Source organism: Antennarius striatus, chromosome 2, assembly GCF_040054535.1.
Source record: "Antennarius striatus isolate MH-2024 chromosome 2, ASM4005453v1, whole genome shotgun sequence".
NCBI classification, from domain to species: domain Eukaryota; kingdom Metazoa; phylum Chordata; class Actinopteri; order Lophiiformes; family Antennariidae; genus Antennarius; species Antennarius striatus.
The window spans coordinates 24,734,387-24,761,570 of NC_090777.1; the positions used below are offsets into that span (position 1 = coordinate 24,734,387).

At 41.4% G+C, this 27,184-nt stretch overlaps 1 protein-coding gene across 5 annotated transcripts in view; it reads right to left on the minus strand.

Moving 5' to 3' along the window:
- The window catches only part of magi3a (membrane associated guanylate kinase, WW and PDZ domain containing 3a), an 80,792-nt gene that overhangs the window by 30,476 nt on the left and 23,132 nt on the right, over positions 1 to 27,184 (minus strand). For all 5 annotated transcript variants that reach the window (XM_068306746.1, XM_068306717.1, XM_068306737.1 and 2 more), the window contains exon 2: positions 2,832 to 2,948. In XM_068306746.1, coding sequence (XP_068162847.1) covers positions 2,832 to 2,948 — 117 coding nt within the window. The remainder of the gene's footprint in view (positions 1 to 2,831; positions 2,949 to 27,184) is intronic.

Sequence of the window (27,184 nt, forward strand, 5' to 3'; positions counted from 1 at the left end):
TGAATTCATTATTAAAATGTGCCAACAGCAGCACAAGTGCGACTGATCAAGATGATGACGAACATCGTATTAATTGCGAGCGTACAACAGAGCTTTTTTCTCTTTAAGGCTGCAGTTAGAAACAACACGGTGAATTCAATAATTAGTGAAGGAGACTCACAATGAATCCTTCTCTCTTTATCTATGTGCATCACATTGGCTTGCATTTAATAGACTATATGGACTCAATGTTTAGTGGAAGTGGACTCTTGTTTATACATGAGACACAAATAAACACAGTGATCAATACTCACTGCCACAGGGGGCTTGTTCTACTGCGCAAATGTGCATAGAGAGACATTTATGAATGGAATGAAATAATGGTGATGACGGCTGTGTAAAAAGGAAACGTCACAATAAATGTTCAGTATGGAAGCGGATAATGCTATCATAGAGCTTCTACATTCAATCAGCTGAGTGGCTGTTAGTAGTGCCTGTGTGTGTGTGTGTGTGTGTGTGTGTGTGTCATCTTCCATCCAAGGCTAGCTGCTTTATGTCTCAGCCTCTCGAAGCAACAGCAGAAATGAGCTCTAACTCTGCTCACCATCATTTCACATGTTATCACCGCTCTGCGATCTGGCTGAGCTGCAGGCACAAGGGATTTGAACCCAGAGTTTAATAAGAACCTGTTCCCATTTTTCATTTTCTCCTAGTGTCAAAATCCACCCCGACCGCAGCGTGATCATTACACGTGAAGCAGCGACAGTCCTTCATGGTGTCAAACAAAGAGATGGGGACAGACGGCGAGGCCTCAGGAGGAGATGTGAGCTCGATTGCTGGTGGCAATGTGCTTATTTAACGCTTTATTGTTTAATCAGGTACATGAACGCTAGCTGAACATTACAACAGTTTTCCTGTTTTTACGGGTTCTCACCACAATAAACATAACAAAGAGGTGGAGTTGTTACCCTGACCCAGAGCACAGAACAATCTACATGTGCCGGAAATCGACTCGTGGAATTCAGACTCTTGTGTTTATTAACAGTCATTTTTGAAATACAGCAATGCCTCGTTTATTCGCGCTTAAAGATGCATGGGATTTTTAGTAGGTAGTCCTGTGATACTGTATGCGCATGCTATTGGCTGACAGCATGAATGAATGAGGGATTACTGTTAAGAAAAACATGGTTTTTCTGTAAGTCTGAACGAAACATCTTTCATCCGTTCAAATGAGTCTGAATTATCTTAGTTAAATATTAGGTTTAACACAAATATTAAAAAGCAAAGACAGAAAGAGGGAGCCATTGATTCTGATATTCTAAATAAGAGAAATGAGAAAAGAGACCAAACCAGACAATTTAATATGAACCAAGGGTGGAAGAGGGAGTTAAAACTTATCGTGTCTCTAACTAGCAAAAACAACATTTCACTGCTCGGAAAGTTCAAGAAATATTAAAAAGTATTTGACATCTGTCAAAACATCGGAAAACAAACCAAACACCACAAATAATGTTCTAACTATAACAAGAATAAAAACAAAAACAAGCACACAAACCCACGACTGTGATTTAGATGTACTCAGAACATTTTATGAGAAAATCTCTCACATTTTTCCCCCCATTTATGCTCCAGAAAGAAATGTGACAGACAAATAAAACAATTCCTGTACCATTCATTGGGTGGAATAAGAAAAAGATGACGGTAAGCATCAAGTTTGACCTTGTAAAACGTCTATATATTTCCTGAGGCTCGCTGTCCTGCTTCTACCACCTACAGGCCTCTGTGGATTCACTTGGAATGTTTCATTCCTCTGTCGTTGGACAAAGATCCTACACTGAATAAATGCAAAGCTGCATTCTTTTGTGATAGTGGCTTAAAAAAAAACCTCCTTCATTGAAACAAATCACGTCTCGATTTCTTTCTTATCTGATCACCATGATGCACCAAATACGAACGCCCAGGGATTAACAGGAAAAGAAAGCCGATTGGCAGTGGAGACGGGTTTGGGTTGAGCTGAGCTCTGAGGGTTCCCAATGCTCCAGGTGTGTGTGTGGCTTAATGAAACCTCCCTGTGTTCAGTGGGAGGGAGAAGACACGCTTCCCCTGCTTGAGATTGCCATTTGTGCCACCATAATGAGCCCAGCATCACACTGTAGCTGCTATTTAGACTCATCACACGGTCTCTGTGGCTCAGTGTGCTGTGATGAGGCCCGGCCCCGGCTGCCATACGCGGAGCGTTCCAGGGGCATATGCTGATCTACTGAAGCCAGACGACAATGTCTCGCATGGGATACAGTTGGCACAAACTTTTATATCTCTGTCATGAATCACATGTTCAGAATTGAGGAAAATGAGAATTAGGGAAAATGAGCAGAGCAATTAAGATGAAGAGATTGTGATGTTACTGCTTCCAAATGATGAATATTGTAAATAAAAATATACTCCAGATTACTGAAGTCATTTTCTGCCAGGAAAACTGGTGTGAAGATGTTTTAGTCCTGGCTGCGCATTAATATACAATTTTAAAATATGCATATAACGCCTTGCAAGAAAAACTTTGAGACAGAAACACTAATAAAAGAACAGCAGTGATTAATAAACAAACATGCGACTTGCATCACTTGGTTTTGTTGTTTCTTGTATAATCTCCCTAATAAGAATACAAAACTTTCCATTTTGTATAAAACAAACTTTAATCGGTCGCTTACAATTTTTATAAAAAAATACACAGGGAAGGAATTAAAGATGGCAGAAATAGAGCAGACCAGTCTCCATCTGGGGGTGGGGGGCAACAAACAGAGGACAGGCAGAGAAAGGATGCTGAGGAGCCTGAGGCGGTGGGGGATACTCACAAGGAATGGTGCGCAGGTAGAGGTTGTCCCTGATCACCTGCTGGAGCTTATGGTCCAGGGAGCCCTTCTGAAACTGCAGGCTGAGGTAGTGACGCAAATCAGTATTCAACACCTTACCTAGAGGGAAGGAAACAGAATCTGGGTCAGTCCATCCCATTGGAGAGCACCTGCATGGCGCCCACACAAGGGGTTTCATTTTGAGACTATTAAAAAGGCAGTCTGAGATTTAGATTCATAACAAACTACAAACTGGTCTGATAAACCAAACAGTCCTTGTCCGTGCACGTATACTATGATGGCTAGATGCTAAGTGATTGGGACGGCATGTCAGAGCTACCATGAGATGAAAGTAATGCTTGCAAGACAAAAAGTAATTATAAAAATTAGGACTGTTACTGCTCAGCATTTTAAACTTCACTAAGAGGAAGAGGAGATTGTACAACTTCAAGGAGAATAGAAATGTGTTATCATCCCCCGAGCTTCACAATGTCAGAGAGAGGAAGGAGGGGACAACGAGAAGAGAGAATGCCTTTGAGATGACAGAAGAAGCTCTCCTCCTTTGCAGGGCGGATACTCCTTCCTATGTGCATTGAATGTGGCTCATTTAAATCTCGAACATCAATACCAGCTGTTTTCTCAGACAACTCCCAAAGTGAACATTCATCTGTGCACTGGTGTCTCCTTCCTACAGAAAACGTGACAATGATCACGCCTCTATCAGTACCTTTCAAATGCCAGCTCTCAGTTTTACACCTGTAATGTTTGTCATCTTTGACATCTACAGAACAAAAAATGTTGGTAATAATCCCAGCAATGTAAAGACATTGAGACTGCACTAAACCACAGTAGAGCTACTCGCTCATCAACCAACATCCACTGCGACTGTAAATATAAGACTTTTACTGCTGTTTGCTTATTTTCTTGATTGCACCACTCCGCCAGTCTAAAACGTCCAATCTGTTCTTGAACGTGTGAAGAAGAGACGAGATTTCCTATAGTGAAAGAGAGACTGAACTTATTTCTCACTGGGCGCTAACACAATCCGAAGCTTTTTCCGTGTCTGCACAAAGATAAATAGGCTAATAACTCAAGTCAGTTTGGAATTTCAAGGCTTTCAAGTGTGTCTACAGCTTTCCTTTGTTGGAACAGTCCTGCCACTGCAGGTTGCCAAAGGTACAAGTGAGGATTGTGGCCAAAAGAAGCATAGCTCTCCATTATGTAACACTATAGACTTTTTACTCGTGCAATGAATGTGAGGAATTTAGGTCAAGGAAACAAAAGCTGGGTCTAGCTATGCAGAGCAACTGGAAAGCCGCGAGCCTGTGGTCCGTGTTCCCAGAAGCTATGAGACATGAAAAACTCAAAACACATGCAAACAATATACTACCCATTCCAGGTCAGGCTTTTTCCCATGTTGAAGGGGGTGGGAATGTTCACCAGCCCCCCCTCAGCATATTTGGAAATGCAACACTGGATTCATTTTCACACACGGCCTTGACATATCAGGTGCTTTTTGTGAGGACAATGGTTTATAGGAATAAATTAATTAAATCATCAATTATTTATCCCAGGATTGGTGCAAACTAAGGGCAGATACCCCTTCCCAGGTCAACAAAACCAATCTCCCCATTCTCCCACTCATGCAAACAAACACAAACATGCAAATAACCTCCTCTGCCCAAAGCAAATTCCCACTCAAGTTCTGCTAACAGTGTAATCTTTGTGGTCCGCTTGTCCGCTTGTCAGGTTGTGTTAGCGTGCTGCATCATAGCTACAGCAATGGAGGAAGAGAAGGAAGGGAGGGGGACAACATCCCAGCCTCTCGCTAGGTTACAAGGCAGCACATCACCGGCCTGTCAGGCTGGTAGTACGAGATATGTGGAGCACAATGGAAGTCTTTGTGCCTTGTCATCTGACTCGGCTCTCTCCCATGGGGGGGGGGCTTCAATTGAAGGACAGCAAATCATTAAAAACAAAGTGAGGGAGGGCGGGCAGGGTGAGTACAGTGTTTGCAGAGAGGATCAATGATACAACTGACTCACCTCTCTGCCTGCTTTTACATCATTATTCTCACACTCTTTGTCTGGCTGTGCATCCTTGTCTTCCTTGCTGGGGAGGCAGACCCACACAGGGTTCCTCATGCCTGCGTTCAACAACAATTATGGACAGCTTCCATGTGTTTTCTCTCTTTCCTGCTTCCACTGCAACCCATTTAACCTTTTGATATCGCTCGTGTCAAAGCCTTCAAATTCAAGTGATGTACAACTACCTGCCTCTTCAATCCATCGGGATAAAGGCAGACAAAAACAAACCATGTTTTTATACATTTATTTTCTGAGCTGCTTGCCCCGCTTTCGTGCGTCACAGGGGTTGCTGAAGCATATCCCAGTGGATTTACAGACAAGAGGCAGGGAGGCGCGGCAGACGTGTCACCAATGAATCGCAGAGCCACATGACAGACGAACAACCACTCACACACACACCTACGGACCTGAAATGCATGTTACATTTAAAAGGAATGAAAGAAGCACATGGGATAAGATGCGTGAATATAGCAATAACAAGTCATTTAATTAAGCATCTAAGGATGAAAACCCCAAAATTGAGCCCCTCTTCATCACACATACATCCACAGAAATGAAAACAAAGCACATGTTGCTGTCCATCATCCTCCCCCTGCCAATACGTAGGTATCTACTAAGGGAAAATGCTCGTCTCAGCTCACATCACCATCTGGCATTTACCGTAAAAGATGTCAAATCAGCTGAAGTCTGTCAGACAAGAACCGGACAAAAGCCTCAGTCCTACTGCTTTAAGCAAGTCAGGCAGCAGCACAATCTTTGAACAGACTGTTTGGCCATAGAGTACAAAGTCTAAGGACTTACTGTGCAGCACAGCAACATCATCAAAAAGTCAACAAGCTTCAGGAAAGATAAGAAGCCAATGATACATCAGCCAAAGGAGTAGAAAAAAATATCAAAGGATCTACGTTACATGACTCAGTGAGCTTTTATTTTCTGTTTTGAGATGGATGCTAACCTATGCATGTAAACACGGTCAATGCTAACATGGTTATGTGTGGTGGATTTGAATATTTTAGCTTTGCTTGCTTGTATTTTAACACCCAAAACAACAAACACAGCAGAGCTAACAGAGTCTTGTAAATATTTGATCACAAGCCAAAATACTGGACAAATTAATCGATTGTTTTGAGGTTGGTGTTGGATGAATTTAAAGGCAGGTCTGACATGAAAATCCCCCAGTGGTCATTGAGATATTTCACTAAAATAAATCTAAACCCCAAGCTGAAATCATTTCTGGGCACCAAAGATGTCTGCACTTAATTTGATCCAATAAAAAGCTACCCAGATATTTTAGTCTAGACCAAAAGTTTGTCCCAAACCAACACTTACGGAATCAGCTGTTTGTATGGCTAGAAATTAAACTAGTGATCTACAGCTACGATGAAATTAATAAAATAATATGCAACTTGAGAAACAGCAAGAAGATGGCAGAAGGAATTGCTGGGCAAAAACGCTTTCAGACTAGACAGATACACAAAGATAAAGGTATGCTTCTGCAAACTACAAAACAGTTTTTTGTTGAATCGCTACATCTCTGCTCACTTTTTGAAATACTGGTTGACCTCAATTAAGCAGGCACAAAACAATCTTGCAGTAAAAATATTTATCCAAGCAGCCTGTAAGTAGGCAGTTAAATTACAATTGCCTTGCATAGACACAAGGATTTCCCCAAATGAGAGCGGAAGCAATGCGGAGTTGTCACTACCAGGGGTGACAGTGGGCGTCTAATGAGGCAGTCCTCTGACAGCGGTGTAGTGAGGAAGCCCCCGCCATCTGCTAATTACCACCTTGTTAGGTTCACTTGGCAATTCAGGGTAACAGGATGCTCTCCGTCGTTCGAAGTGCTTCACAGAGAGTCAACGGTTTGTTGGCATACAAAAGATATTCTTCATGTTCCCCTTGAAATGGCAAAGACACAAATGAAAGTTAAGTCCTTTCTTTTTTTGCCAAAGACCAGCCCAGATAGAAAGATCAATGGTGTCATTGTGTCACCTTTCGTTATCTTTTCACTTGTGTAAACTGGTGTTGTTAATTTCTTCTTGTCTTAACCCCTCTTTATTTTTTGTTTGAAAATTGCATGCATTCATCTCTACAGTTTTTTTTAACTTTCTTTTTCATAAATCCCTTTTATAGCATACTCATGACATAACTGTTTGAAGGGTGCCATTTGAATAAAATAAGCTGATGCTTGATGAAATTGACAGAGTTATAACCCCTCCCGAAACACTTTCCCTTAAAATAGAAGGGGTGGTGTATTTTCTAGTCTGAGAGCTCTATTGGTCTATGGCCTCTATTTGGGCTGACAGACTTAATTGGTCAACAAACAGTCTATGTGGAAGTCAATTAGCAGCTGCAAAGCCAGAGTATTGTGGATGGAGTTAGGCTTTGGGATGAGAAGAGCTACATGAGGGAAATCAGTGTCCCCGACCACCCCTTCTCCCCCCTTCACGTTAGACACATCCCTTTTAAGCCCCAATTACCAAGACTATGTTTCAGTTAGAGGTCAGTCTCCACACGCGTGGTTTTTGGTATACAATAATCAACCTGAAAACCTTTAATAAAATGTAAACTTTTCCCACCGTATCACTGATATATTTCTTTACAGGACAGAAATATTATCCTTCCTAATTCAAGACACTTTTAATGGCAGAGCCCTTACGTGACATCACTCAACATGGAGAGGATGAAGTGCTGGAGGAGATGCCGAGCTTATCTGCCATAAGGTCAATGACATTTGCTCTGTATCCTTCTGTGGAATTGCACCATTACCTTCTTCAGCGAATAACTGAAAGGAATGATCTTACTTCACATTGGGTGGAGGCTTAATGTTTCTGGCTTATAACACTCAATGTGATAATCATCAGCTTGCTTGGCAATAGTCAAAGATTGTGTCCCAGAGCACTCAAGATTCATAAATACTGTATATTCTTGGCTCAAGATGCTTTAGGTGCTTTTGTTGGCTGGCTTTACTAAATATCCATTAGTAACATGTGTGATCAAACTAGCTCAGTGCTCTCTTGGCCCATAATGGTACACACCTATTCTGTTAATACAAAGACCATCTAAAGATTTACAATTTCAAACCAACATCGGTTCATAGATGGTTGTAATGAATTATTTTTAATACCATTTACTCCCAAGTCGCTGTGTTACAGCATGTGGTAACAGTCTCAGGGTTTAGTTTTTTTTCCAAACAGTGACAAGCGACCTTGAAATTGTCCTGTCTAATCCCATTGCAGCTTAGAGGAAGGCAATTAACAAGAAGGTGATATGACAGAGGTAGTGTCTTTTGGATTCTTAGATACAGCACAGTATTGAAAGACCATCCAGTGGGGGCTGCAGTCTTCCCCTCCTGTCATCTTTCAGACTGACAGAATGACATTGACATCTCCTTCTGCCAATATCCAGTCAAAGTGACAAAGACAGCTATTATCTTCCCTGCAATCTTTCTGGTAAAGTACAGCTCAGTGGACACACCCATTCTGACTACTGTGGAGGGCGCTTTGCTGCCCATAGCTATGAACAAAGCATAGCATTGAAGCACTGAATTTTAGTATGTCAGCAGGTAAATCCTCACTCTTATCATTTTGTTTTTCGGTTGCCATGAAATAAAATGCCACACAATAGATAACGACAAACAGTCATGTTCTGGGATGGATCCAAAAGAATTCTTTAATAATTGCTTGACCTCTAGTAACCATGAGATTCCTGTTTTCATGTGAAAAATTTTAATAGCTCTCAAATGGACTACAGTGAAAAGTTATAAATTAATGATCCCCTAAGAAAGAGACCCAATGACTGGTTATTAGTAAGGATGGCAATGAGGGTTAGAATTATAAGTAGGTAAGGGTTAGGGGTTAGTTGTTGGAAAAAAGAATTTAGGGATTTAGGGATGGGGCGGCAGTGGCTCAGCGGAAGAGCAAAACGTGTTGAAAACAGGATCGCCCAGCCATCGGGGTTCGAATCCCGCTCCCGCCAGAAGACCCATCAGAGTGTGAGCTGACGTTGGGAGGCGTCAGCTCACCTCCCAGCCACTGCCGAGGCACCCTTGAGCAAGGCGCCGTCCCCCCTACAAGATACTCATTGGGGCGCGACCCGTCACTCTGCCTCCTTGTACCTCTGTATGTCCTCTCTATACTAACTGCATGCCAACAGGCCCCTAGTGTGTGCTGTGTTCTGGGGCCTGTAACCGCTGTGTGTGTAATTAACACATACTGTATATGTACATGTGACGTGTGAAGTGTAAAAAGAATTTCCCCAAGAGGGACAATTAAAGTAATGGTTATTATTATTATTTTTATTATTATTAGGGGTAGGGCTTCAGATTCAGATTAACAGTTAGAAGTTTGAGGTAGAGGGTAGGGGTTCGGATTGGGGGTTAGGGTTTGGACTAGAGTTGAGGAGTTACACCTCTTTTAGAGGTGTATTGTTAGCCACTGTGAGCTCACCTGAAAGTTCACTCTCAGACTTCCGCCCTATACAATAATTACTTTTAAAATCTTACAAATATAAAGAATATGTATGAATATTAGGTCTGCAATCTAAAAGTCATGAACCCTTAGTCAACATCAGGAAAACCTGAAATTGTAGCTACACTTTGTCACCTAGATGATATTATCTACGACAGAAAGCCTGTGAGAGGTTTAATTAATCAAACGAATGATGGACAATGGACGGAAGCTCCACTGATATTAGTTAACAAACTGATCTGTTCACTCATCCCCCACTCACCTCCAGGAGGGTCTCAATAAAAAGTGCACAATTACAGTAGACTGATGCACTGGCCTGTGTACATCTGTGTCAATGCTGCGATTCATTAAAGTACACCACGGAAAAAAGAATGACGTGGGATCCATTATATGGATGGGAACGGAAAACACACTTGTCATGAGTATCAAACATGAGTATGGTTCTATGTATGTATGTATGCATGTATGTATGTATGCATGTATGCACATGGTTACTGTTTCTCACACTGGACTTCAGCTGCTGTCTGACGGTTCACGCTGGGTTCTGCACATTAGATTAAAATCAGGTTTAGATTTGGGTAAAAAGCTCGAGAAGCACATTTCCTCTTTGCCCCATTGTTCACTTGGCTGATCTGCTGTGTGCAGGCCATCTGGATGTGATGCAGAGAAAACAAAGCTCCCGTCTGCACTGAGCATCATCAAAAGCCTGCTTCTGTTTGCTATTTCTGTTGCTTGAAACCTCCGTCTGTCCATCAGTAAACAGACACACATACACCATACACCTGCCACACAGAACAAATTCCCAGAGTGGCAGACAAACTTAATATCCTCTCCAACTCCACCTGAGCATATACGTGAAAATAATTTTCTTCTCCATGGAGGAGGGTGATCTTTCCATCCCTGGTGTACAGGGAGGGAGACAAAAGGCTTTCACCACCATCCATAGAGCAGAGGAAATGAAAGGCACACAGATGAATGAGTGTATTAGTTACAGATCTGAACATGAGGAACCATATGGAGATACATGCAGCATCAGCCTCTGTGGATTCCAGTGCCGCAGAGAAAGTCAAGAGACGTACACTTAGCCTCAATAACTTTCACCGACGATATGGCATCTGATGCATCAGAGAAAACCACAAGGGACACCAGCTCTCTCTTTATGTTCCCTGTAACACAAATAGATACACAGGCCTGGATCTGTACCTGAACAAAGGCTGCTGGGAGGTCAAAACATCCACCTGGTAAAGTTACATATCAGATTTGTATGGTGGTTTCCAATGTGGCGTCACTCCACTGCTGCAAAGATGTGTGTGAAGAAAGACCTCCCTTGGTACAAGTACATGATGAGGTCGTTTTATAAAGATTCCACCCGAGCAGCTCAGCTGGATGTCATGATGTGTGCCTGTCTTGCTGCTGACCTAACCCAGATGTTGTGTGGATTCTGGATTCACACACATCTCAAACACAAGAACAATATCTGCACACAGTAGCGTTGAAACAGTTGTACAATTAAAGAACTAGTTCATTCATTTTAACAGCCATGAGGGCTCTGGCCAGCATTCCCTGGCATACCTATGATTTGTACAGAATTGCATTACTGGTCAGACTAAGCAAGCAAAGAAATTTGCGCTCCTACTTAATGTGACTAATACAATTTATTACAGAATATTTCTACTCCAGTACATTTGCATATTAAGACTGCAGACAGGAAAGATGATAAATTATATTATTGTATACTGGTGAAATTTGAACTTTGATATAAACTAATCTCCCTGATTATCAGGTCCCAGCATACCCTGCAGACACTTCCTGTGAACTAAAGCAGAAACAACATTTTTTTGGTTAATGTTTATATCGAAATAAAGACCACATTTCTGCACCACCTCTCTGAATTCAACTTTCTGACCTGACATCACACTTGTAATCCTTTAGACGTTTTTTCTTGAGAATGATGGGGGAACAGGTGGAGCCATTCAAACTGGATTTCAAGTTCAGATTGACACCTTGAACCCTTATTTGTCGTTCTTGGGCAACCAATTCAGTATTAAAAGCATACAGGTACTAAAAAAACCTTAAGGGGAGATGGTCAGTCACGTGTTTTGCAAAAACAATTTTTTTCCTACAACTTTCTAACCACATTAATGAAAAATACAATTGAAATGTAAATATCTTTAAAATGGACAAAGAAATTAACATGAAACTTGTATCACGTGTCCATGAAAACTAATTCCGAACTCAATATAACTAAATCAGGATAACTGCAGCTTAGACGGCTTTCATCACTGAAAATCCCAAAATGGTCTTTGGCTGGTCCTTCTCTTCACTTCCTGCTGTCATCTGTGGCTAAGGCTAAGAAACTAATTCCAGGTATACACACACCATCCTGTTTCCATCATCTATCACCAGGAAGTCATGTTGGGATGGTGTTCATGAAGAGAAACCACTCTCCTACATTACATCCATCCATCATGTGCAGAACAGGGTACTCGCATAACACTGCAATGAGTCGGCTGGCTGGACTTGAGTCATTTCAGCTCTCTGTCCACTAACATCCCTCTTCCTGAGGGATGTTAGGGTCCTGGGGTAAAGGTCATGGAGACAAATGGGTATGGTGCACAACTTTACGTTAGCCGCAGGACCCTGATATTAAGTCAGTGATTTTTCTGCATGGCTTTGAAAGCATGCACAACAAAAGCAGGGCAGATGCCCTGGGAGGAAAGGGAAGTCAGATCCGCTCCTCGCAGCAGATGAAAGGCTTCAGCAGCCAGACGCGAGTCAGGAGATACAGAGAGAATTAGAGGCCAAAGCTTCTGGCTGCTGAATGTCAACGATTTACCTCGTGCTGGTTTTCAGGCTCTATAACGGCTCAACAGTTCGTTTGCCAGAGCCGCTGTTTGTTGTGTTGAATAAATATGTCTTCTAATGACTGATGGACTCGTGGAAGGGGAGGGGGTGAATTCTGTGTGCTGACTCTTCTTCAAAGGTGAATGAAGTGGTTGTCTGAGTCGGCTTAAACCCCTTCCGTCAACAACATGGCTTCCACTAACACTTATTTGGATTACTGAGGAATCTCAATATTATATTCATGATTAACTGAGAAAACGCAAACACACAGCACCCAAAGTGATATCTTCACATTTTTTCTATTAACCAACCAACAATCTAAAGATTTATTACAATTGATATAAAATATGACCAAAAAACAAAGGTGAAAACTGCAGAGACTAAAACTATAAATAGCACAGAAAACCAGTAAACTTACTTTAAGATGAAAACTTAAAAAAATAAATAAAACTGTCAATCGGTATTTAGAGAATATGTAAATACGCAAATGTGAAAAGAAGCAACTTCAAGAAACTAACTATGGGATGCACATTTTTACACCCCTCACAAAGCCTTTTTTCAAATTTCATTGAATTGTGTTAGTAGCTGTTGAGATGTGGATAAAACATACCCCCTCACATACGAACTGATGTGGACACCCTACATTCACCCTATAATTAATCATAATGATTAAAATATCTTATCCATGAGAGCAATTCTCAATTCTCCACACTGCTCCTGGTAAGTATGGTTACAAATTTGATTTTCCACAGCATTTGTTTTTGAGCATCTTGAACACTGAAGGGTGTTTCTGACAGGAATCCGAGTGTGGCAGGATAGAATCGGCGTGACGGGTGAGTGACGGCGCCGTGCTCAGCAACAATCCAGTCACAACTGACATAACAAAGAGGAGTCGTCTCCCTGTCCATCCACAGGTCTTTCTTATTAGTATGATGTCAGACAGCAAGCCTAAGCTTTCCATGGGGGGGGGGGGCAGATTTGGAATTTGTGTGATTCATTCCGTGTGTGCCGGTTCTTGCTGACTCACTGAGATGCACAAACAAAAAGATGGGTCACCATTGGAGAAGCAGGTCTGAGTAAGCCTAATAAAAATCCCAATGAAGCAGTGGATCGGTATGAAGTAAAACATGACTCCCATCCGTGGGTGGGGTTAGGGTTAGGATTAAAACATATAAAGATATCAATGTAGTTGCAGGAGGATAAACAATGATTCTCTACAACACTTGAGTGTCTGGTGATGTGACACCCCTGAACCAGCCATAAAACAGTCATACGGATTAAAAAGCTCCACAGTAATAGGAATCTGCAAACATTATAATTATGTCAGTCTGTATTGTCATGGCTTTGCACCACAGGCTTGATTTTGTATTACTGTTACCAGCATGAATGACAAGTCAGACCAGAAGCAGGTGGGAAGAATCTATTAGGGCTGATGAAGAGAGGCAGCATGCTTTTGCCATGCAACCCCTAATTTTACAATAGTGAATTAACACCAATCAGCAAACCCAGGTGGCATCTATGATTAGCTAATCTACTGAAGCATGAAAAATGACATCTGTTCCTCTCCACACCTTGCCAGGTTTTACATACTGCAATCAATGAGGAAGAAGAGGAGTGACATATTTGAAGTTACAACATGAAAAAAAGACAAGTTTGTTCGCCTCATTTGAATCCAGTCATTTGAATGAACAGTGAGAAGGGGGGGAACAGACAAGACTCATTCAAAATTAAATTTGCCATGTATGACATCATACAATCTCTGAACCTACTCCAGCAGCCTCAAGCTAAAGCTGGAACTTCGTAGACTTTCTGCATCCCAATTAAATACAACCCATCACCATCCAAAGTGAATGGAAACAGTAAAATCATGGGTAGATGGCTGTGTTCCAAACAGAAATACTAGTGAACAATGATTTTTGCATTTCAACAGTTTACAGACACGCATCATGTGCAAATGGATAATGCTTGTATGATGTTTTCATTTGGTAAGATCAAGCCCACTATGAGCTTTTCCTCATGAATGCAGAGTTATTCCAAAGACTAAAGAAGGGTGCATAAAATGTGAAAAGAAAATCAAGCTCCAACCAAGCATGTACAAAACAAATGAAGTCATTTTAAATTGAACATCAGGAACTTTAATCAAAACAGGGACTAATATCTGTTTGTCGTATCCTGTTGTGAACTGGTTTTCTTTCAGGAGCAATGGATGAGAGAAGAACCCAGACAGGAGGAACGAACCACAGACACAGATCCTGTTTTAAAGGATATACAGACCAGGAGGATACGGCTCTGCTCTCCTCCGGTGTGTCTGAGGACAGGTGATTGACATCGATGGTTGATGTCTGTAGTTGACATCACTGCTTGACGTCACTGAACGACAGTGGTTGGTGTCAGTGGTCGGTGTCAGCAATTGGTGGAAGTTGGATGTTAGTGGTTGTTGTCAGTCGTAGATGTTAGTGGTTGGTGTCGTGCCAGTGGTTGATGTCAGGGTAGGTCTCAGTGGTGGATGCCAGCGGTTGGCGTCAGTGGTTGGTGTCAGTAGTGGATGTCAGTGTTATCTTGCCTCCCCTTCCGCTCCTCACTCTCAGATTTATGATATTGCGACACTGTTATGAAAAATGAAAACGTTGGTTTTGTGGTTTTTGGTGAATGACAGCAGGGGAGAAAAGCAAAGCGGTAAAACGGTAATTGAATTCTTCAGGGATAGATTTGGAACAGCAGCCCATGTTGGATGCAGCTCACTGAAGGGTCATTTTGAATGAGAAATAAATGAACAGAAAACAGCCGATAGAGGGGAAGGACGGCGAGAATGACAGACGGGTAAGATGACAGTCTGTCAACGCTGCCTTCAATCGCCGTGCCACTGGCTTTTCACATTACGTCAGGCTGCTTAGCATGTTGTCCGCCTTTACACTACATATAAATATTACATGCAGTGCACATACAGCAGGAGGTTCACTACATATGCTTTACAGATAGAACAAGACAGAGCAGGGGGACAGCTTCATAGTGGACATAAAGAAAAGGAAGTCTAGCTTTTTGGACAAAACATGGGATCCTTCATGTTTTATCGACTTGCATTTCAAGATTCGTTTTATTTCGCAAGCATTTAAGTTTCTACCCTCATATTGTTTCTACACAAATGATCCATTTTCATGACGTTGACTCCTTAGGAATGCGTTCCTTCATATGATGTAAAGATTCTCCCACTCAAGCAAATTTTTGAAGAAAAGCTATGATAATTGACAACACATGCTGGAAGCAGGTGATGTAGAGAAACAATGCGCTCTCAAGAGATCCAAAACTGGTTACTGACCAGCCAGCAGCTTTGATACTGTACGGTCGAATTGGTATTGTTACATGTTTTTATATACAAAGCAGGACTTGTATTTGTATTAGAGAATTTTCATTGTGTTGTTTGTGTGAGTGGCAAATGAACTAAATAGTTTTGTTCACATAAAACACAAATGGAAGACACTGTATTCAAGACCTGGCAAACAGTGCTAAAAACACAAGACAAGCTGCAGGGCTCAAAAGCAGATGGATACGGTTATGGTACATTTCAAAAGCACAAGGATAACAGTTGGTTAATGTTTGTAATCTGACTCCTGTTGCAGGCATTCCTATATGTTCATGTTCTAGTTCTGTTGATGTCCATGCGGCCTGCTACATTATATTTCTTTAACTATGAGGTGTGCCCTGACTTTTTCTCTTCTCACAGATCAAGTCTTTCTCACAAGGAGTACCATCAGAGAATCCGTTAACACAACACCCACTCCAATGGTCTTTAAAAAGTAGGTGTTGAACAACTTAGTTCAAATGGTTCTTTTTTTAATAGATATTTTTATCACAGCATTTATTAATTTCACACAACATAGGATTTCAAGCAAAATAAAATTGCGTATATAAGAATATAATATTAAAACAAACCAAAAAAAAAACAAAATCAGGAACACATCCCTCCCCCATGCCCCACACATTGAAAATCAATAAACGGAAATATAATAAAGAAAAGAAAAGAAAAATAAAGAAAAAAGAACGGAAAAGAGAAAAAAATATTTAGAAAAATACAAAACAAGATTATTCCTCTCGTGCTTGATTAAAAATAAAACATAGGCCTTTAAGACATTTTAAAGGGTCATTATACATGCTGTGCTGGTAGTTATTCCATAAATGATCCCCATATTTTTTGATACATTGCTGGTTTCTTCCTCACGCTATACAAGATCTTTTCAGGTGTGCTATAAGATGCAAGTTTATTCAGCCATTGTCTCCGGGAGAGAGTTCCACCTTCCAGTTCTGTAGAATACATTTTTTCCCTGTTGTGCTAGCTAATAGTATAAAATATTTTTTATTGTAACTTACATTAAGGGCCTTTATGTCACCAAAAATCCAGATTTTGGGGTCAAGAGGAATTCCACACCCCACAACGTCTGAAGATATTAAAAATATTGAACTGGATTTGCCTGTGTGTTGGTGAAATTAATATAGTCTTATTATTTAAGAAGATTACTCCAATTGTCATCATCATACTTAGTATTAAGATATGCTTCTTATTTGCTTTTTATACTGATTTTATCATAAGCTGGGAGGCTATTGTTTAGGCTGGCGTAAATTGAAGAAATGAGGCCTTTTGTATGGTATATAGATTTACTAAATAAATGTTCTTCTCGTGGAGATTCCAGTGGAATATATGGAAAATCTTTGTAGCTCTTGTACACCCAGTGTCTAATTTGAAAATATTTGAATAGATTGTTTTTCGTAAGATTGAAATTTCTAGAAAGTTCATCAAAGGAAGAAAAATTACCTTCTCTGTATAAATCTCTGACTGTCCTTATACCTTTATTAGTCCATTGTTTTAAAGTTCTGTCTGTTATCTCGTGAGGGTTCTAATGACAATATGAAAACAAGTTTTCTATTGATTGCTGTGTTTTTCCAAAGTAGCTTGTTTGTGTGCATTATTGAACTAACAATGCATAAATCGGTATTCCTGCTCAATGATAGTTCACAGAATATTTCCAGGGACAAAGTTAATGCAGTACCATGCTAGACTGGCTGCAAAGTGCTGCGTTTAATCTGTTGTTTCATTACCAGACTGCTTTCAGCCCCAGGAGTTGTTTGAGGAAGTAAAGCATCAATCATCTCGACACCTTGTGGGGATTACAATCCTGGTGACTGTGCAGATACACTGACGAGGTTGTTTTGTCAAGAAGTAAAAGCAGTGTCACAATACATCCTGTCGGGAGTACATAGTGCCTCAGCAGTGAGACCGAATGCCTTTTATTTCATTGCAAATGGGGTAGCCGTGCTAAAATGTGAGACTTCCTTCTGTTTTAACTATGGCAACTATTCTGCTCCTTTATTTCACATTATAATACTTGTCTTGAAGGCAACTCCATCCATAATGATGATGATGAGGATGCAAAAGAACATGATCACATGCTGCTCTCTTGATCTGTGGAAAAGGGTTTTGTATTTTGTTAGGCACTCTGCTGCTAATGTCCGACAGAACGTCATCACTGAGGAAAATGTTAACATCAGCCTACTTTTGAGAGCAGGGTTCATGCTGACAGGTGGCATCGCTATGTCTACTAGTAGCACATCTTTTGAGAGCTCAATTCCATTTCTAGCCACTCCTCAGCACTACGTTTTACAGCTGAAACCATTTTCACTTGTCATTGTAAGACAAGTATAAAATAACAAGTGCTAGGCTCAAATCAGCAGTGACACTGGTTGAGTATCTACAGCACTATCACCCTGAAAACCATTCATTTGCTCATTTTTTTTTAAGCCTCTATCCTGTGTGGAGTTTCTTTTCTGGGGGGGCTGCTGAACATGGACGGCACAGCACTCCCCCCATCTGGCTGTCAGATTGAGAAACTTACGTTCAGAGCAGCATTTCTTTGGGAGTATACCAACCATTGAGAGGATGTCGTTCATGCTGCTCAGATGGTGACAGAGCTTTGTTTCAACCTATTGTTATTCCTCTGTCCACACAGTACTTAAGAAATACATCAATACCAATATATAATATTTATATCCATGTGTGTTAATTTCTCCAGCCATGCATGACAGAATCATTGATGCCAAAGCACCTACCGGAACATTTAATATACAGTGGGGGACATTCAGTTAAATTTTGAATGTCCTTGCAAGCTGGCACCAAACAATTACTGAATTCACACACTACAAGGTGTCATGGGGTCACATCTCTATATGTTTGGCTGTAAGGTAGGGGGATGTGCCACCCTACATGCGACCTCCTGAGCGCTACACCAGTGTGGCCCCTCCACCCCGAAAACCAGCAGTCTGACCACTATACCTGATGCAGCATCATGAGGTACAAATAACTATTTCCTGCATGACATTGGGGCTCAAAGAGGCAGACACGCTCAAACGCAAACACGAATCTACTGGCTTCTCAAGTGCAAAGAGGGACTCAGTGAAGGAAAATAACACAACTACACCAACAAAACAAGCATACAAATACTCAGTTACAAAGATACGCCAATAATCTTAGAAATAAATGACTACAAACTCAAACTAGTCTAAATTTGAATGCCACTAAATTCTCACTGGGTAACAATGCAAACAAAACCACTGTAGATACACAGTAAACATACACTTTCAATGTATTGAAAAGAAAATATAAATCTCACCTAACGTGGTTGTAGCCAGACAGGAAGCAAGAAGAAGGACCCACATGAAAAAAGAAACCCTCACTAAACAAAGTTATTTTTCGAGATATTTCCTCAGACTGACCCCTGTTGAGGTACTGGGGCACTAATTCAATACTAGAGGTGACGTTAAAGCAGAGAACCTCAACCAAGCTTGAAAGCTGCAATGAAAAAAAAAAAGTGAAACGAATGCATGATGGGTGTGGGGTTGACGAGTGTGCTGTTGATATGGCAGGAAAGTGGTTTATGGGAGGCCATTAGCAGTCTAACGACAGATAACAATCTGGAAAACTTTCCTCTATCGTTTAAGCGTACTGTGTGTAGTGTAAAAACTCAACACACCTAAGGTTTATGTACACTTATTATGGGTTGCATGTGGTTTCCAAGGGTACCATACCAAAAGCAGTAAAATGGAAATGCAGTATCACACTGAACCTATAACGTCACCTTGAGAGCTTTAAGTAGAGTATGTGGAAACGGAACCGTCCTCTTACTACTTACGAAACTGTCTATTCTGCCTTCTGTCCTATCACCTAACCCAATACACTATGAGATAACAGAAGACCATTCACAAAAAACAACAAATTGGTTCTTTTATCCTCTTGTAACTGTCCTTAGCTTTAAAAACACTAAAATCTGTGCAAAGTGTCATCTACCTTGGTGATTACACATTCAGCTAAATCCACCTCCATCAAATCCCTGCCCTGAATATTATAACAGGAATTCATTCAGAACCAATAATAAAAAAGGAAGTGGAGGACAGAGAAAGTAAAAAGAAAGGTTAGATAACTTGACTTCTATTTCTCCAGGACACATATCCTCAATCATTTTCAATCACAATGACATCTTTCTCTAAATCTTCACAGGCAGACAGAAGGTTCCATCTATGACTGGTACAGCTGTTGTTGGAGACCCTCATCAATGTCAGAAAGGTTTTACTCCTTATGTCTGTCATGTTTCTATGAGTCAGACAGATTTTAGACGCCGGTTCTCTCAAAGTCCTACAGCTTTCCTCAGAGGGGGGGCGCCTCAGATAAATGAGTCCCCCTGCAGACAGTTTCTCCTTGTCATTACTCAGTGACTGAGTTGGCAGCAGACACTTTTTAAAACTTACAGCCTTTCTCCACGTCTTCCTTTTGAGGCATTTTGTTCCCCATCCATCTGCTGGCCGTCTCTCACATTCATTAATTCTGCCGTCCCCAGGTGAATGCTAGCTGTTTCCATGTGATTAAACTCACATGAACCACCAGGAATAAATAGAGCCTCCTCACAGGACACTGGGGAGGGAGGAATTCAATACAAAATGCTGACAAATCTATCTGATCAGAGTTTGAGGGACCGTCGACGGACTCTGATACACCATTTGACTGAAAAGAGAGGTAGGGCACTCAAAATGTCCCAGTAACCCAACAGCAACATCATTTACTCATTCATTCATTACGATGGCAGACGAGACAATTACAATGGTCTCGTTGTCCATCTTAATCATCTCCTCTTCATCCACTTATCTGAAGTACGGGTCGCAGGTTTTCTGGAGCCTATCCCAGCCGTTTACGGGCGAGAGGCTGGGTACACCCCAGCTGAAACTCCAGCATATATTAAAGTCAACCCTGAATCTACAGAACTCATATCTGGACAATCATTGACCAAACTTTGACATTTACCCCCGGTCATATCTTTTCTCTTCTTCAGGCCATTCATACCGGAGGTACCTCCTGCATTTCAAATGTCCTCCTCTCTCCTGATTGGCTCAGGGCTCCCTTGCATGCCTGTCAGCTTCCATCACTGCAGTGATTCAGCATGTTGACCAGCTGTCTTCAGAGAGGTTGGGTCTTATGAGCCAAACATCCCAGACCAACAGGGTCTGGTGGTCAGACAGACTGGCTGTTTCAAGGACAGGTGGGGACAATGTCAGCAAGACTGATCTGTCCGTCCTATTGGCTACTGTGTTCATTGGATAATAAAGCCAAACAATAATGCTGATTTTCTAGGAATTTGCTCTCACTTCTGTCATTACTGTCCAGGGGGGAGAATGGAAAGAAGAGCTACCAAGGTCAAGAAGAGGTGACAGAAATAATTATTTGAAAGTGCATGTATGATTGGTGACAGATTCGATTCACATTTGGATTTTGTACCTCATTTAAATGCTATTTCCACAGAGAGGAGAGCCAAATGGTGTTATCACAACACAAAATATCATGATAGCTATGAATACCTTTGACTTGAACGACCTGTTTCTGAATCTGATGCAACAATGCATTCTCAGCCCACTATTCTTTGCTCTTCAAGTCAGTATTTAAAATACTCCATAATAGCACCACTTTACCTCCTCCTGCTCCTTAATCCTGCAAGACTTCTGATTATCCCTCCAACCTTCATTTATATCTCTAACACTGCTAATCAGAAGCATCTGGATCTATTTTGCCTCGGTATCATGTTGTGATATTTATGCAGAAGTTTCATGTCTGATTGCAGAATAAAATCCCTATTAAAATGTGGCAGGTATGAGTAGGTGTGAAGCAAAACATTGTGCAAAGAATTTCAAATATGGAACAAGCATTACCCCATTACAATTTTACATGTCTGCACTATATTCAAAACTAAACTTTAAGGGTTACCTAACTGTTTTGCAAGTACTGTTCTTATTTCCTCCATATGTAGCAAACCCACAGATTCAAACCTTGTTGATAAAAAGATTTCTACTGTGGCTTTAAACTCAGGATCTCGTTCCCAATTTTTAATTAACCACAGCTCTTCTAATGTGTCACAAATAAGATGAGTCATGTTAGCAGAATTCAAATTTGGTGAAGCAAAGATGTAGTGACATGTCTTTCACTTAAATAAATTTGTTTCCACAGTAACCATGCAAAATAAAAAAGAAGGCATAACAATAGAATGCAGTTCATGCATGGAAAAAGTGTGATAAAAGTACAGTTTAAGAGGCTTGCTTCACACTTTAAAAACCATGGATGCAACAAAAAGTCGAATTACCAGGAAAAATATCAAAGGGCACGACTGATTATTCTAAACACGTGTGTGAAGTCCGGGTAATGTAATTTTGAAATTCCACTTTTTTAAATTTATGCTTCAGAGAAAAATAATTAAAGACATACAGTACCAATCAAAAAAAAGTCCTCCAGGAGGATAAAAAACAACTAATCACTACATACCTCTTTCGACCAAGCACAAAGCTCCACTTGACACTTTGACAAAATATATTGTTTGATATGTGGTTTTAAAAAGCATTTGTCCTCATTTATTGATCATGTCAACATCTTTAACTGTAGATGCATTCACTGAACAGCTGTGACAAAAAAGCATTGCACTGAAGTCTATTTTTGACTCCGTGGAATATGTTGTGTATTTTCCTCCTCCGCCTTGTTCACTTGTCACTTAGACTATTGTAAAGCACAATGAGTCCAACCACAACAATAAAATAACAACAATGAAAACCACCACCAAAAAGACAGGTAGGACACATAAATGAAATGTATGGGTGACATCTCTTTGTGCTGTCAAAAACTATTTTAGTCACTGAAGTTGAGGCAGCAGTGGAATGTAAGATGTGATGGTTTCACCCTTTTCCAGATTATTGTTGATTAACAATAACAACATTTCAGTTAGTGGACTACAAACCCAAGCTGGACTGGAGTCCAAGTCAGAATGAAGAATTTTAAGCACTGTGATTACATGAAATTGTGTTGTGACATTGAGTATATACAGTAAATTTTATCTTTAAAATTCAATCAATATCTTTTCATGTAGCAAGGCTTTAAAGCGTCCCCTGAAAATGGTGTGATCCATTGTGTATCTTTGGGCCACAGTGAGCATATCTTTGGGGTACATTTGGGCCACAGTGGGTATCTTTAGGCTACGGGAATACACTGAAAACAATCTATTTAAAGGGGTACAGATACAGGTATTGTAGAAATGTTCGGAGGGACTGTGACATATTCCTGCTGAGATGCCGCCATGTGAAATTGATCATAGCTGAGCCATCACTCTGCTAGATTTTTCTACCAATGGACCAAGTTGGCTGGATTTCATTATTACCAGTCCTCCACCTCTTTCGCTGGGCCACCTTCACCCACAAAGACCTGTAAGCTGTGCTGGGTCTCTGTGGTACCAAACCTGCTGCAGGAAACAATGCAGGAAAGGTCAACTTCTGCACAATTTGAAATTCTACGCACATTCAAAAAAAATGAAGCTGGAAATGAATATCAGCCCCCACATAACACAAAAAACTGCAGATTGCTCCGAGCGAGGTGGAGTGCTCATTTTTCAGAACTGCAGATACAGCAACCAAAGCAGTTTTCTTGTTTGTGTCATGAAGATCAGTCGGAGTGGAAGCCCGGTTTGATGGCTGCATCTGTAACTGGGCCAGAGATGAGCTCTGAACAGATTTTTTTTCTATTTTATGAGAGAATCCTCGAAGACTGAGCAGGACATTCGCAATGACAAAAGTTTTGAGTGTGGAGTATGCATGCAGGGAATCTGATAAAAATGTCTGTCCTTTATTTAACATTGGTCATTTTCCCTGGATCCAAAGAGATCAACAAATAGGACAGATGTTTAGAGTAATACTAATAAAATCAACCTTGTAGAAATGTTCTGCCTGCAGTAAGTTACACCTGGCTTGTTTTACACAGGCTTACAGCTTATTTGCATGTCCATGACATGGAAGCAGTTTGGATATACAGTAAAGCCGGTCCACAACACAATCAGTCTACACGCACAGACGCCAATCTATCAGCAATCAAAGCATCAGCTGGTTCCGACCAGGTTCTGAATGTCTAAATGGACAGGATGACAGGTCTCCTGCTTTTAGGTGCAATCAGAATAGGGAAATTAAATTTAGCAGAGATTAAAAACAAAACTTTTTCAAAAACAAACAAAACTTAAACGTTCAGAAATGTTTCATCATGCGGCCCGAGCATGCAGTATGTTTTGCCCTCAGGAGTTGTCCTTCACGAACAGGTTATGACTGTCATTAAGGGGTGGAGCTGGTCTGACACCACCTGTTTCAACCCCACCCATCACAGGACTGAGCCTTTAAATGAATGGATGGGTACTGTCGGCGGCAAATCACTCCTGTGTTCTGTCACTGATGAAATGCTTCAGCAACCACTGAGGAAAGGGTTTAGGGTCATATTTTACCCTCATGCCGGAGGGGGCGGTAGGGACCTGACCGCTTCGTCTGAGCACTGTTGAAAGATGAGAAACAGCATAACTGACTTTACTTTAATGCAACAAGGAATGGTGGTAGAGTTCCCCTCGTATATTAGCGAAAGAGGAAGGACTCACAACCACCCCCCACACTCACACCCACACATGAGGTTTTCTCCATCCCCACACCGATACTGAACATCGACAACCAAGTGGCGGCCATGAGCAGAATCTCTGAGGGGATGTGTAAAGGCGCGGAGTGTCGACTGAGAACCAGTGAGTCAAGAAACAAAACTAGAGCATGTGAGATGAGGGGGGGGCTCACCTGCGTCCATTAGCCTGATACACTACATCTACATTCACATCAGAAGAATCAATTTAATAATCATGATCATTAGCAGTCACCTTTAACTAACCCTAAACAGCATGGATGTACTCTCTGATACGGTGTTCAATGGAAACAGATGCGGTGGTAGTGAATATATGCATGACAGCAAACTCCCACTGGTTGTTTGCAAGCAGATGGTGAAGAGCTGATGATGTGTACCGCTGTTAATGCACAAATTCATGTCTTCTGATTGTTGTGGCTCAAATCCAACTTGAAAAAATGGGATATCCAAGCAGGCTTGAATATCATGACATAGTGCACATGCACACACGCATGCATTTACACACACACGCATGCATTTACACACACACGCATTTACACACACACACACACACACACACACACACTAGCAGCTGGATTGAAAAAAGTGCATTAATTAATATCTGACAAAAAAGCTCCTTATTTATCAGTCAGTCCTGTTAATTACAAAAAATGGTATTACTGAATTTGGGCTGGCTGTGTTATCAGCAGCTAGAACTAATTAGATTCAAGATGCCACTTCATTTAAGAGCCCATTTTGGAATTCTCCACACCATTAGATTGTTACTTAGGCCCGTCAATAGTTTATCAGGCTGTTATGGCTGAGAATAGAGGAGCAGGATAAACTAACAAGAAGTCTGACAGCTAGCCGCAGGCTTTAACAGAACCAACGGATGTAGGACGGAGGAACCCAAGGACCATAACATTTTCTGTACCAGCCGTGAAAGGAAAACTTAATATGGTGGATTATGTGAGCAGTAGAGGATAAATGGTGACACTCATGATGGCCAAAGTCACATAATATAAAACTGTCATACTTTATGCTGAAGAGGTGTAGAAGAGACTCTGGATACAGATCCAGTATTCCTATTCACCGATGCCCCTTTCAAAACCCCCCATCAGGGCTGCTGTGACAGTTCTGGCGGGGGGGCGCCACCTTTCAGCTGCTATCTGATATGCAGTCATTCAGGTTGTGCAGCATTGAGAGCTCTCAGTGCCACAGAGATCTCCCTTCTCTCGCTCCTCTGTCTGAAAGTGTTTCCTTCCACCGTTATCTCATTTCTGTCCATCCCACTGGAAACTTTTCCCTCCTATTTTTGCCCTTTTCATTTGTGAGCTTCTCTTAAAACATCAATCAAACACTTTATCTGCAATACCAAAACAATATCATTACCAGTATCTCATCCCACTGCAGAAATCCAGCTCTGAAAGTCTGCAGCTCCAACTCCCTCCCACGTCATGACCCGTTTGACACGTGTGCTAAATAACTGCGATGGTCCAGATGTTACCTGTGAGCAGCTGGAGGCGCCGCCGCCAAGGTCAGAGTCACCTAACCTGTACATTAAAGGGACTCCACCTCGATAGAACTTAATTGCCGACTGATGTGAAGACACGCTTGAAAACATGTGATGCATTGTCACGAGTTAATTTGTAAAAGCAGCCTTTGAAAATGTCTTCTCTAAGCTCAACCCACACCTCCTACCCTTGAATGAGTCAACAATCGCATCTGCACTCCGCCATTTAAAAAAAGTCACAAACATGGAAATAGAAGATAGAATATTTTTAGGATTGCATCATTATCACAGATAAGAAGGTCAAATTCCACTTTTCTACTCGGGTTTTCATCCCAGGGCTGGTAGACATGATCAGCCAATGAGTGACCACTGGCCAGTCATGACGCAAAGAAGCCAAAGCCCAGCCAATGAGCTGTGAGCCCGTTTCCCTTCCGCTGATTCTCCCCCACCACCACCACCGCAAATATACACATGCATCACACACACACACCATCGGTGTCCTTAAAGTGGTACAGGGGAGTCAAAGGAGTCAGCGTCCTTGACACAAAGGGCCACATCCCTCGGCTGCTCTTCCTCTTGTCCTGTCTCATATATCCTCATCGTCGTACCTTTGCTTCGGCTACAGGAGGATTAGTGTATAGAATATGGGGGTGGGGGGCTCAACATGGAGTAAGGCACCAAACCCACCCAAGAACCCCCTTTACTTCATCACGCCAGATGGTCTCTCTTGTCTGTGTTTTTAAAGAATTTTTTGTGTGTGGATGAATCAAGTGTTCTTCTAGCACCCCCCCCCCTCCGGGTTTCCACATGACAACTACTCTGAGCAGCAGCAGTTACTGAGTGTTCCCTGATGATGGAGGTGCCATGGACACCAGAGTTCACCAGGGGTCGCTTCATGGACTGAGTACCCAGCAGGGCAGCAAATAGATGCAGAATATACACTCAAAGGCATGTCCTCTCTTTCCACGCAAAATCAATCCGAGCCACATAAACCCTCCATCCAGCAGCGTTTAGCAGCAGCAACATCAACATGCATTCTGTTGCACACAGATCATACATTAACATTCAATCTCAGAGTAATGCATGATCAATGGCTCCAATCAATGGCTGCCAAAGTGCTATTTGATTGGGTTGTGAAATGTGTGACAGTTAAATGTATGATAGCAGCACCCAAAGACAGAGACTCACACATTTAACTCAAGCTTTAAATCACTTTTGTGAATAGAATTGTACAAAACATACACGCTGCTTAAGTATGAACCAACCAGAGGGTGAGCAGCGAAATGCCGCTGATGCCAACATGCTCAAACTGATGCCACTGACTAACTTAGTTCTGTGTGTTAGCATATTGACGTTCGCTAACCCATAACGGTAGATTATAACGATGAACAGCATCCTGATCACAAATTTCACAGGACAAGTAAAATCTTTAACCTACTGGTATCAATAAG